The sequence below is a fragment of the Pituophis catenifer genome, unplaced genomic scaffold (assembly GCF_029215685.1).
Source record: "Pituophis catenifer annectens isolate HBS135680 unplaced genomic scaffold, rPitCat1.0.hap2 SCAF_6, whole genome shotgun sequence".
Taxonomy (NCBI): Eukaryota; Metazoa; Chordata; class Lepidosauria; order Squamata; family Colubridae; genus Pituophis; species Pituophis catenifer.
This window is the reverse complement of record NW_027256886.1, coordinates 2685197-2697654: the sequence shown is the minus strand read 5'-3', so window position 1 is coordinate 2697654 and position 12458 is coordinate 2685197. Positions and strand designations below refer to the sequence as shown.

The 12458-nt window shown below is 43.7% G+C and overlaps 1 protein-coding gene across 1 annotated transcript in view; it reads left to right on the top strand.

The window, feature by feature from the left end:
• Positions 1–12458, top strand: part of RNPEPL1 (arginyl aminopeptidase like 1) — a 31015-nt gene that overhangs the window by 5341 nt on the left and 13216 nt on the right. The window contains exons 2-5 of the mRNA XM_070945479.1: positions 3251–3391; positions 5768–5919; positions 7572–7688; positions 10718–10953. Coding sequence (XP_070801580.1) covers positions 3251–3391; positions 5768–5919; positions 7572–7688; positions 10718–10953 — 646 coding nt within the window. The remainder of the gene's footprint in view (positions 1–3250; positions 3392–5767; positions 5920–7571; positions 7689–10717; positions 10954–12458) is intronic.

The window sequence follows — 12458 nt, the reverse complement described above, 5'->3', positions numbered from 1 at the left end:
ATCCTTGGAACAACAGATGGAACAACTGATGGAAGTTATTTGGAGAAAGCTTTTCCATCATTGCATTTTTTCCCCCATAACTCAGGGAGTGAACACAGGTAGTCCTCGACTTATGACCACAATTGAGCCCAAAATTCCCGTTATTACGCAAGAGAGTTAAGTGAGCTCCAATCCATGTTACGACCTTTCTTGCCGCGGTTGTTAAGTGAACCACTGCAGTTGTCCAGTTAGTAACACGGTTGTTAGGAGAATCTGGCTTCCCCATTGAACAAGACAATTTGTTCAGTAAATTTGGCCTCATTTTGTGACCTTCCTTTCCACCGTTGTTAAGTGAATCCCTGCAGTCATTAAATTAGTAACACGGCTGTAAAGTGACTCTGGCTTCCTACTCACCCCTATTGACTGCTTGTCAGAAGGTGGCAAAAGGGGATGACGTGGCCCCGGGACACTGTGAACCGTCATAAATATGAGCCAAGCATCTGAATTTTGATCACATGACCTAGTTGTGTGAAAAAAACACGTGATCACATGACCCATACACCAGTTGTGTGAAAAAACGGTCATGAGCCACTTTTTTCAGTGCTGTTGTTAACTTCGACCGGTCATTAAACAAATGGCGTAAGTCCAGGATTGCCTGTATTCGGTTGCTGTAAGTTGCTTCTCCGTCTAAGATACTTTCTCACTAATATTTGATTGCATGTAAGCATAGGAGTAAAATCCTCCTTCAATTAGGTAAAATGTTGCGGCTATGTGTAACATTTGCCTGTTGAGATATACCGTATTTTTCGGAGTATAAGACGCACCGGAGTATAAGACGCACCTACCTTTTTGGGTGAGGAAAAGAAGAAAAAAATAAATCTCCCTCTGCCTCTGAGCAATTTTGCCTCCTTACAGAAAACAGCCTGGTTTACTTTCATTTTCGTTTTCAGCATAGCTTGATTAGCACAAGGAAAAAAAATCTGCTCCAGCAATTTACCTCCTTGCAGCAAGCAGCAGAGCCTTGTGCAAAACAGCTGAGAGCAAATCAGCTGAGAGTCGGGAGGCCGATCCAATCAACTTGTGCTAATTAGGCTGTGCTGAAGCTGAAAGGAGCTGCTTTTTCTTGCTGTTTGCTTGCAAGGAGGCAGAGGCCAAGTGGGGGCCAGTGGGTGGGCGGGGCTACATTCGGTGTATAAGACACACCTAAATTTTTACCCCCTTTTAGGGGGGAAAAAGGTGCGTCTTATACTCCGAAAAATACGGTAATTCAATGCAAAAGAAAACAACATCCCTTGTTTTAGTGAAGCATTAGGTGTCCCTGAAAATCGGGGCAGTAAATAATTTGAATTAATAACACCAATCATAATTTAATAAATAAATGTGCTCAGATTCAGACACTTTTACACAGATGAACGGATGGCTGTGTGATGGTCACTTTCCATTTGGGATGGACTATTATTTGGCATTCACTGTCATGTCCTTCTCTGTTAGGCGATGGCATTTTATCCATCCTGCTTGAAGTAGTTTATATAGGTGCGATTAAAAATAGAATTTCATGGAACGGCATGCCACCGTTTTAAAATATGCCAGCCTTGGCCAGACTTACTATTCTCTCTTGTCTAGGAGATCAAAGAGGCTGGCCAGAGGTGGCATATTTTAAAGGTGGTGGCATATTGTTCCATGCAATTCTATTTTTAATGCATCTGTATCCGTGTTTCTCTAGGTTGTCAGCTTTCAGATGGGTGGACTTCAATTCCCAGAATTCCCCAGCCAGCCATGGTCTATATTATCTCCTTCAGGCAGGACTTTCCAATACAAAGAATATATTTGGAGGTTAGTTTTAGAGAGGGTCTTTAAACTGAGGCAGGGAGGTGCGCTTGCATAATGTTTTTAATTCTTAAATGTTTTTATAATGATTTTTTAAAATGTATTGTGAGCCGCCCTGAGTCTTCGGAGAGGGGTGGCAATTAAATTAAATTAAATAATTAAATTAAATTAAATTAAATTAATTAAATTATTAAATTAAATTAAATTAAATTAAATTAAATTAAATTAAATTAAATTAAATTAAATTAAATTAAATTAAATTAAAAAATTAAATTTTAAATTAAATTAAATAAATTAAAAAATTAAATTAAATTAAATTACTGTTTGATCTAGCTATAAAATTACTGTATTTTTTGGACTATAAGACGCACCTAGATTTACAGGAGGAAAACAAGGGGAAAAAAGTTTTTGGCCTCCGCGCGTCGTGTTTTCGCCCTCCCCGGCCCCCAGGCGCACATCGCCTGGCGCACATCCCGTTTTCACCAAAAAGGGGTCTGTTTTTGGCCTGCAGAGCAGTGGTGAAATGTAAAATCTGTTACTATCGGTTCTGTGGGCGTGGCTTGGTGGTGGGTTAATGTGAATGGTGGGCGTAGCCAACTTTTTCTTTTACTTTTTTAGAGTATATTTTTACAACCTATTCGGGCGAATGGGTTGTAAAAAAAATGCTTTTAAAAGGTTAAAAAAAGGCCCTTGATGATCACAGCTGTGGCACGTGATCGTCAGAGCCCTTTTTTTTAACCTTTTAAAAGCAGGAAGTAACGACACCCGGGCGGATGGGCGGAGCCTCACACCGCCATCGCTACCAGTTCTCCGAACCACCTGCCACAATCGCTATCGGATCGCCTGATCTGGTCCAAACCGGGAGCATTTCACCCCTGCTACAGAGTGCTTCTGGGGGCCGGGGAGGACGAAAACGCGACACGCGGAGGATTCGGGAGCCCCAAAACATGCCTGTTTGTGGCAAAAATGGGCCCGGTTTTGGTGAAAAGGGGATTTGTGGAGCACTGCAGAGTGCTTCTGGGGGCAGGGGAGGGCGAAAACGCGATGCACGGAGGGTTTGGGAGCCCCAAAACAGGCCCGTGGCTCATGACCGCTTTTCCCACTTAACAACCGTTGTAGAATTCCCACGGTCGTGTGATCAAAATTCAGAGTCTGGGCAACTGACTCCTATTTATGACGGTTGCAGTGTACCGTGGCCACGTTGTTCCCCTTTTTGCGACCGTCTTGACACACAAAATCAATGGGGAAGCCCAGATTCACTTAACAACCGTTTTACTAACTGTGCTGCTGCAGTAATTCACTTAACAACTGTGGCAAGAAAGGGGTTAAAATGTGGCTCACTTAGCAACAGAAATTTGGGGTTTCCTGGTGGCCATAAGTCGAAGACCATCTGTTTGATCTATTCGTCGTTGCTTTTTTTCCCCTTATCTATTCCTTCTGTCAGATCTGGTGGCTGGATCCTGAGCTCACCTACGGCCACTCTAAGCCATTTGTTTTCACCCAAGGCCATTCGGTGTGCAACCGCTCCTTCTTCCCTTGTTTTGACACGCCGGCTGTGAAATGCACTTACTCCGCGGTCGTCAAGGTAAGACATTTTCCTCGCCCCAGAATCTCAGAAGAATCAAACCTGAACCTCATGCTCGGTAACTGCCAGAATTCAGCCTTTGAACTCCGCTTGTGATTCCAGAAGCTCTTAACAACCAGTAGCAGGTGTTTATTTTCCCCCTCCATGAAAATCTTAATCCCCTTTCTGAATCATCTCCCTCGTTGGTCATCACTTCCGTCCAAGGCCTTTACACGTGACTTGGCCAAGCAAGCTGTGCAAAACCCAGCCATTGAGTACCAAAGACCATGGTAGAGAGCATCCTTCCTCACACATGCTTTCAGATTCAGTGGCTCTTTTGTGATTACAGTAGTGGCCAAAATTTATTTATTTATATTTCTATACCGCCTTTCTCCCGTAGGACTCAAGGCGGTGTACAGTCAAGAAAAATATAGATACACAAACATCATAAAATTGCTAATTAAAATTATTATTATAACATACTTTGGCCCAATGAAATAGAACCTAAAATTAGATAACATTTTAAAAACATTCACATGTTCATATGTTTAGCCCTGCCTGTTGGAACATCAGGGTTTTGAGGGCACGGCGGAAAGCACGGACATCAGGGATATTTCATATCTCAGGGGGCAGTTCATTCCAAAGGGTTGGAGCCCTCACAGAGAAGGCCCTCCCTCTGGGAGTTGCCAGTCGGCATAATTTGACTGACGGTACCCTGAGTAGTCCCTCCCTGTGAGAACGAACTGGTCGGTGGGAGGCTATTGGTGGCAAAAGAATTGTGGAAACCTTCTGGGAAAAGTGTATTTTCTAAAACTAGCTAATACCACCACTTTTTTGGGGGAGTAATAAAATAAAATTATATATCAATGGAAAGATAAGAATGTTGTGCGATAACTTTTATGAAGGATTTGCTCTTAGAATAGCAGGTACAGTATATAGAAGAAAAGCGAAACACGTAGAAAAACGAGATATACAAAAATTATCACCATGTCAGTGAATACTTAGTTGGGTAACCTTTAGCATGAATGACGGCCTTACAACGTCTTTCCATGGAATGAACCAAGTCTTCTGCAGCTGTTATCATGTGAAACCAAGATTGAATGAAGGCTTCTATTAACTGGGTTTTATTGCTGGGTCGCTTCTGACTAACAAGTTTCTTTAGTCGGCTCCATAGATTTTGAATTGGGTTAAGGTCCCAGGCCATTCCAGCAGTGGAATAGGATTATCTTGAAACTCCAAAAAAAAAAAAAGGGATGTTATTAGCCCTTCAAACTTCAAAAATACACTTTTCTCAAAAGGTTTCCACAATTTTGGCCACTACTGTAATCACTGCACAGCCTGGGATAGCCATTCTGTGAACAGGCCAGCTTGTTCCTTCCAGTAATTTAATTTAATTTAATTTAATTAATTAAATTTATATGCCGCCCCTCTCTGAAGACTCAGCCTCAGAATGTCAAATGCCACCGTTGAAGACTCTGATCCCAGAGAGGCTGTGGGATGCATTTTAGGATTGCGCATGGGGTTTGAGCATCGGAAACATCGCACAACTGATGCGGAAGCGAGCTTTCTTCAGGACAGAATTTAGGTTGCCAGGACGCGTAGTCCAAATCATGCTTTTTTTAAAAAAAAATATTTATTTATATGCTGCCCTTCTCCGGAAACTCAGGGCAGCTTACAATGTGCTAAGCAATAACCTTCATACTTTTGTATATTTATACAAAGTCAGCTTATTGCCCCCACAAACTGGGTCCTCATTTTACCTACCTTAGAAAGGATGGAAGGCTGAGTCAACCTTGAGCCTGGTGAGATTTGAACTTGCAGTAATTGCAGGCAGCTGGTGTTAATAACAGTCTGCTTTAGTCTGCTGCGCCACCAGGCTTTTAGAGTAGAGGTGATGGATATTCCTCAGACTTTACCTCAGGCGTGGGGAACCAGGGTCCCTTCGACTTCAACAGAAGAGGCTCTGGAATTCTGGGTGTTGAAGTTCACAAGTTATAAAGAGAGCTATGGTCCCCCCACCTCGGCTTTAGTTGCTCCTTAGAAGATCGAGACTAGAGGGGGACCTGATAGCTGTGTTCCAGTATTTGAGGGGCTGCCAAAAAGAAGAAGAGGGGGTCAACCTATTCTCCAAAGCACCTGAGGGCAAGACAAGAAACAATGAGTGGAAACTAATCAAGGAGAGAAGCAACCTGGAATTAAGGAGAAAGTTCTTAACAATCAACCAGTGGAACAGACGTTGCCTCCAGAAGTTGTCTGTGCTCCATCACTGGAGGTTTTTAAGAAGAGATTTGTCTGGAATGGTAGAATGTCCTTCTTGAGCAGTGGGGTGAACTAAAAGACCTCCAAGTTCCCTTTCAACTCTTATTATTCTGTTTCTCTTTTCCTTTTTTTTAACAGGCCCCTGCAGGTATGCAGGTGTTAATGAGCGCCACCCAAAGTTCCTATGAGGAAGAAGAGGGGGTACACCAGTTCTACATGGAGTACCCCATTCCTGCTTACCTGGTGGCTCTGGTGGCCGGGGATCTTGTCGCCGCAGAGGTTGGTCCTAGGTAAGGCAGTCTTATCTGATTTAGCAGGGTTGATGGAAGGCTGGGGTTGTGACCCAGGCTTATTGAGTCATTACAAGAGACAATTAGTCCCAAAAAAACCTAATTTATTGTAACAACTGAGTCCAAATTAGTTGCAACAAAAGTCCTTCGGGATGATCACCAATCTTTATCTTCTTTGACACCCTGCCAAAGGCCTTACTTGGCAAAGCCCCACGGAGTTCAGAAACAAAGAGGAGATGCCGACTGGAAACAGAGTTAGCAACGTTGCTTTCCTGCAAAAGGCCCAAGTGCCTTTGTTTTTCTTTTAAGCCTTACAGGAGGGGCCAGTCATCTCCTGGCCTTACTCCCGAGTCGTCCCTTTTGCTTTAGCTGCTCTTGCCTTCTGGCAGCTCTGTTGGAGAGGCTGGGAATCCACAACAACTTGTGGAAAGCCATACAGGGAGTCCTTGAGTTACAAGTGCAATTCGGATCAGAATTGCCATCACTAAACAAGGCGGTTGTAAAGTACAGGTAGTCCTCAACTTACGACCACAGTTGAGGCCAAAATTGATGTTTGTAAGTGAGACATTCATTAAGTGAGTTTTGCCCCATTTTACGACTTTTCCTGCCACACGGTGGTTCCATGAATCTGGCTTCACTATTGACTTTGCTTGTCAGAAAATCACAAGAGGGGCGTTGCAACCATCATAAATGTGAGTCAGTTGTTCAGCGTCCAAATGTAACCATGGGGATGCTGCATCGGTCATAAGTGTGAAAAATGGTCATAAGTCACTTTTTTCAGTGCCGTTGTAACTTCGAACGGTCACTAGGCAAACGGTTGTAAGTCGAGGACTACCTGTATTGCAATCATGAACTTTCTTTAAAGTATGCAATTAGGTGTTCGAATAGAATAGAATAGAATAAAATAACAGAGTTGGAAGGGACCTTGGAGGTCTTCTAGTCCAACCCCCTGCTTAGGCAGGAAACTACACCACTTCAGACAAATGGTTATCCAATATCTTCTTAAAAACTTCCAGTGTTGGAGCATTCACAATTTCTGCAGGCAAGTTGTTCCACTTATTAATTGTTTTAATTGTCAGGAAATTTCTCCTTAGTTCTGGTTGCTTCTCTCCTTGATTAGTTTCCACACATTGCTTCTTGTCCTGCCTTCAGGTGCTTTGGAGAATAGCTTGACTCCCTCTTCTTTGGGGCAGCCCCTGAGATATTGGATGACTGCTATCATGTCTCCCCTAGTCCTTCTTTTCATCAAACTAGACATACCCAGTTCCTGCAACCGATCTTCAAATGTTTTAGCCTCCAGTCCCCTAATCATCTTTGTTGCTTTTCTCTGCACTCTTTCTAGAGTCTCCGCATCTTATTTACATCGTGGTGAGCAAAACTGAATGCAATATTCCAAGTGTGGCCTTACCAAGGCATTATAAAGTGGTATTAACACATCACGTGATCTTGATTCTCTCCCTCTGTTGATGCAGCCCAGAACTGTGTTGGCTTTTTTGGCAGCTGCTGCACACGGCTGGCTCATCCTTAAATGGTTGTCCACTAGGACTCCAAGATCCCTCTCACTGTTAATTTGCACCTCCACCGCAAGGAATGCCAAATTCGTGCTAGGCCCAGTGTGAATTCTGTTGTTTTTCTGCTTTTCTTGCAAACAGGAGCAAAGTCTGGGCCGAGCCATGCCTATTGTCAACAGCCATCGGCAAACTCTCAGGTCGGGTGGAGCACTGGCTCAGCGCTGCAGAGAGCCTCTACGGTCCCTACATATGGGGCAGGTAATCTCATTATAGCATGCATAGGTCTCTGCTAGGGCGAAAGGAACGAAATGCATGTCGGGAGTGGCAATTCTGTCCCTTCTTTGTTTGCGTTGTTGGAAGAAATGTCCATCTGGGTTCAGTTCCAAGTGGGAAGAAAGACATTGGAAACATGGAGGCTGATTGGAAAGATGGTTTAATGGTGGACAGGACCACATGGTTTGAAGTCCTGGGCAATCGAGCATGTGGGTGAGAGAGAGAGAGAGATTTATACCCTCTCTTGGGCTTTGAACTTACTTCCTTTTCCTGTGAAAGAAATGTATTCTGATTGGTTGTCAGACTCCCATGGGGGCCATGCAGGGGTAACTTTGTAGGTTGTCTTGAGTCCCAGGCTTGGTTGAATCTTGCTGGGTGATGTAATGAAAGGGCTTTCAGCAATTCCTATTATTTATTCATTCATTCATTCATTCATTCATTCATTCATTCATTCATTCATTTTATTGGTTCGATTTATATGCCGCCCTTCTCCGGAGACTTAAGAGTGGCTTATAATGCGTTAAGCAATAGCCTTCATACTTTTGTATATACCTGCTTAGTAGGGCTTTCGGGCCCCCCTAAGCGGTGTTCTTTTTTTAATACAAAGTCAGCTTATTGCCCCCACAATCCGGGTCCTCAATTTACCTACCTCGGAAGGATGGAAGGCTGAGTCAACCTTGAGCCTGGTGAGAATTGAACTCGCAGTAATTGCAGGCAGCTGGCAGCTAAGTGCTACTTAACAGCACTTTAGTCCGCTGCACCACCAAGGCTCTTTTCTTACCTGAATCACTGCAGTTAATTTAGTAACATGGTTATTAGAAGGTTGCAAAAGGGGATCACATGACCCCGGGATATGGCAACCGTCATAAATATGAGCCAGTTGCCAAGTGTCTGAATTTTGATCACATGACCACACGGACGCTGCAGTAAGTCGTAAGTGTGACAAATGATTATAGATCTCTTTTTCACTGCCGTTGTAACTTCGTTGTAACTACCTACCTCAGAAGAATGGATGGCTGAGTCAACCTTTAGCCTGGTGAGATTTGAACTCGCAGTAATTGCAGGCAGCTGGCAGCTAAGTGCTACTTAATAGCGCTTTAGTCCGCTGCGCCACCAAGGCTGTGCATTATGGTTTAATGGCTTTGCCTTGGTTTGGATCTTGAGTGAAGGCTAATCCTATCACCCTGGAGCTGAAGGTCTTTTGTCTTGTAGATAAGCTGGCACCAAAATATCTGCTGGGGTCTGAGTTTCCGTGTCCCTATTTCTCTTTTAGGGGAAATATTCTGCCTTTTTAATATTTCCTAGAAATATTTCCTTTTTCTAGGAGGAAGGGTGGGGGCTAACGTTCCACAGGATGCAACTCCCAACGCAGGTTGAAAAAGGCAGAGCTTGTGTTGTGATGTGACGATACATATTTTGCTCTCTTGGTATCATCGTGGTGAGAGGCTGGAGACAGAATGTTTTTTTATATATATTTACCCGTAGATTCATGAGTATTCATGCATGCCTAAGAATATAGATAATAACAAGGTTTTTTGCAGAAATGTTTTCTGCATTTAGTAGAGCGTGCATAAAAAGTTCATGGCATCTGGCCCCATCACTTCCTGGCAAATTGAAGGGGAAGAAATGGAAGCAGCTTTTATTTTCTTGGGCTCCAAGATCACTGCAAACGGCAACTGCAGCCATAAAATTAAAAGATACTTGGTCCTTGTTTTTTCTTTGAAGATGTTTCACTTCTTATCCAAGAAGCTTCTTCAGCTCTGACGGGATGCTGAGTTCCAAGAAGGCTCCACACCCATTTCCACCAGTCAGGTGACCCTGAGGACACAGATTAACCTCCAAGTGGCCTCAACGACTCTCTAAAAAGGATGCAAATGACCAGCTGTCTGCAAGGGGTATAAACCCTTCCATTCCCCACCATCCAGTCAGAACTGAAGAAGCTTCTTGGATGAGAAGCGAAACGTCTTCAAAAGAAAAACCAGAAAATCCAGTTGCCTCTTGAAAAAAGCACCTTTGGGACAATCATATTTCACATTTAGCCGCAAAACCTGTTTCTTCCTCTCATCTTAAGTTACTTGGTTAGGATTACTAACAGGATATAGAGGAGAGGCAGGTTCCATTGGCTCATGAGTGATTCTTGACATGTAGCAATTGCTCTCCAATTACATTAATCTCCAGCTCTGATTTTTTAAACCCTTTTTTTCTTTCATGACAATTTTTAATACAAGTAGTCCTCCACTTTTAGCCATCCATTTAGGGACTGTTCGAAGTTACAATGGCACTGAAAAAAAAGTGAATTATGACAGCTTTTCACAGATTTGACGGTTTGCATCCTTTTGCAAACAGGAGCAAAGTTGCACATTTGGTCATGTGATCAAAATTCAGATGCTTGGCCACTGACTCATATTTATGACAGTTGCAGTGTCCCGGGGTCATGTGATCACCCTTTGCGACCTTCTGACAAGCAAAGTCAGTGGGGAAGCCAGATTCACTTAACAACCGTGTTACTAAGTGGTGGTTTTTTTTGGTCAGGGCAACCTGGTCCACCCAAATACAGGACAGAGCGTACTGCTTCCGTTTTCGCCTTTCAGCCGCAATCCAGGAACCTTCGCAGGCAGTCGCTTGCGAAAAACTTATTTTTTTCTGTTGAATTTATGTTTGACCGACAAAGAAATAAAGGAAATTTTATAAAGAAATAAAGTATGGCTAGCTGAATGAGAGCTAAATAGCTTGAAATAGATCTGTACTAGTCTCCCTTTATTTCTTCATCGGCAAAACATAAATTCAACACACACAAAAACGGTGTTACTAATTTAACAACTGCAGTGTTCATTTAACAAGCGAGGCAAAAAAGCTAGTAAAATTGGGCAAAAGTCACTTAAGTAGTTATAAGATGAGGGCTCCTTGTAAATTATGGGGAATTTTATTTACGCATATCTACATTTTTACGTCTGTCGGTCTGCTTTGAGATTCGCAGATTGATCCGGGTTCTCCGTCCCTCGTCTGGCTTCTAGGTACGACATTGTTTTCCTCCCTCCTTCGTTCCCCATCGTCGCCATGGAGAACCCATGTTTGACCTTCGTAATTTCGTCCATCTTGGAGAGCGATGAGTTTCTCATCATCGACATCATCCACGAAGTAGCCCACAGCTGGTTTGGCAATGCCGTCACCAACGCCACCTGGGAAGAGATGTGGTTGAGCGAAGGGCTGGCTACTTACGCTCAGCGCCGAATCACAACGGAGACTTACGGTAAGTTCCGTCTTAAGGCTGCGTATTGCGCCTCTAAATTGTGATGAGTTGCCAAGTCCAGCTTGGATCTTTCTAGAGCTGGGTGTCAGGTTCCAAACAGAAGGAAATAAAAGGTGACAAACCTGGATGGCTGCTATCTTAGTTTAATCACTTCTTGGCACTCACTGACAGTCGCAGATGAAAATCTTGTTAGGGCTACTGCCCTGTGCTTCCCACCACCATTTATCCATTAGTTATCACCACCCACCCAATCACGTGTGCTGCTCCCTCCCATGTGACCCGGAAGTTGGCTTATATTTAATTCTTGAGTATTTACAACCAGCATATAAACAGTTAATCCACTTGTTATTTCTGGCTGGCCATGGATCCCCAGCTATTCCCTCCCGTCAATCCTATCAGTTCCTGAAAGGCTCGACAAAGCAAATGCTGGGCTGAAACAAAGGTTTGTACATTCCTCCCACCAAGAATGGCAGCTCCATGCCAACAGCGCGCTGGAGCTGACACTGGAGTGTCAAACTCAATTTCATTGAGGGCCGCATCAAGGCTGTGGTTGACCTCGGAGGGCCGGTTGGGCGTGGCCAACTGGGTCGACATGGCCAGCTTGACGACACTCCCCAAACTGTTGGCATGTTTCCTCTTCGCATTGGGTAGACCGGGCTGAAGCCACGCTGGCCAGCCCCTTACATTTTCCAGGACGTGCCCGCAGGCCGGATCCGAGCACATTGTGGGCCAGATGAAGCCTGCGGGCCTTGTGTTTGACACCCCTGTTCTAGAGTCTCAGCGTCGTTTTTATATCACAGCGACCAAAACTGGATGCAATATTTCAGGTCTGGTTTATTGTCAAGGGACTAAATACAGGCAGTCCTCAAGTTATGACCACAATTGAGCCCAACGTTTCTGTTGTCGAGACATTTGTTAAGTGAGTTTTATCCCATTTTACGACCTTCCTTGCTTCAGTTGTTAAGTGAATTGTTGCAGTTGATTCTAACTACTGTGCCACCGCGGCTCAGGTTTTATTTCCTGGGGCTGGTTGTTAAGTGAATCTGGCTTTCCCCAATTGACTGCTTGTCAGAAGGTCGCAAAAAGCGAACATTGCAACCGTCATAAATAGGAACCAGTTGTCAAGCGCCTGAATTTTGACCATGGGGGATGCACTTACCAACTGTATTACAAACTTAACAATTGCAGTGATTCACTTAACAACCAAGTGAAGAAAGGTTGTGAAATGGGGTAAAACTCACTTAACCGCCTCGCTTAGCAACAGAAATTGCTCAATTGTGGTCGTAAGTCAAGGACTACCTGTACTATTCCATATAGTATGAAGACAAATTAAATCATTCCTTGCCTTGAATCTTTGAGATGTGACAAACCATATAGAAGTTCTTCACTGTAAGACATGGACTCTCTAGGTAGGACAGTGTTCCTCAACTGTGGTAGCTTGAAGATGTGTGGACTTCAACCCCCAGCATTCCCCAGTCAGCTTTGCTGAATTCTGGGAATTGAAG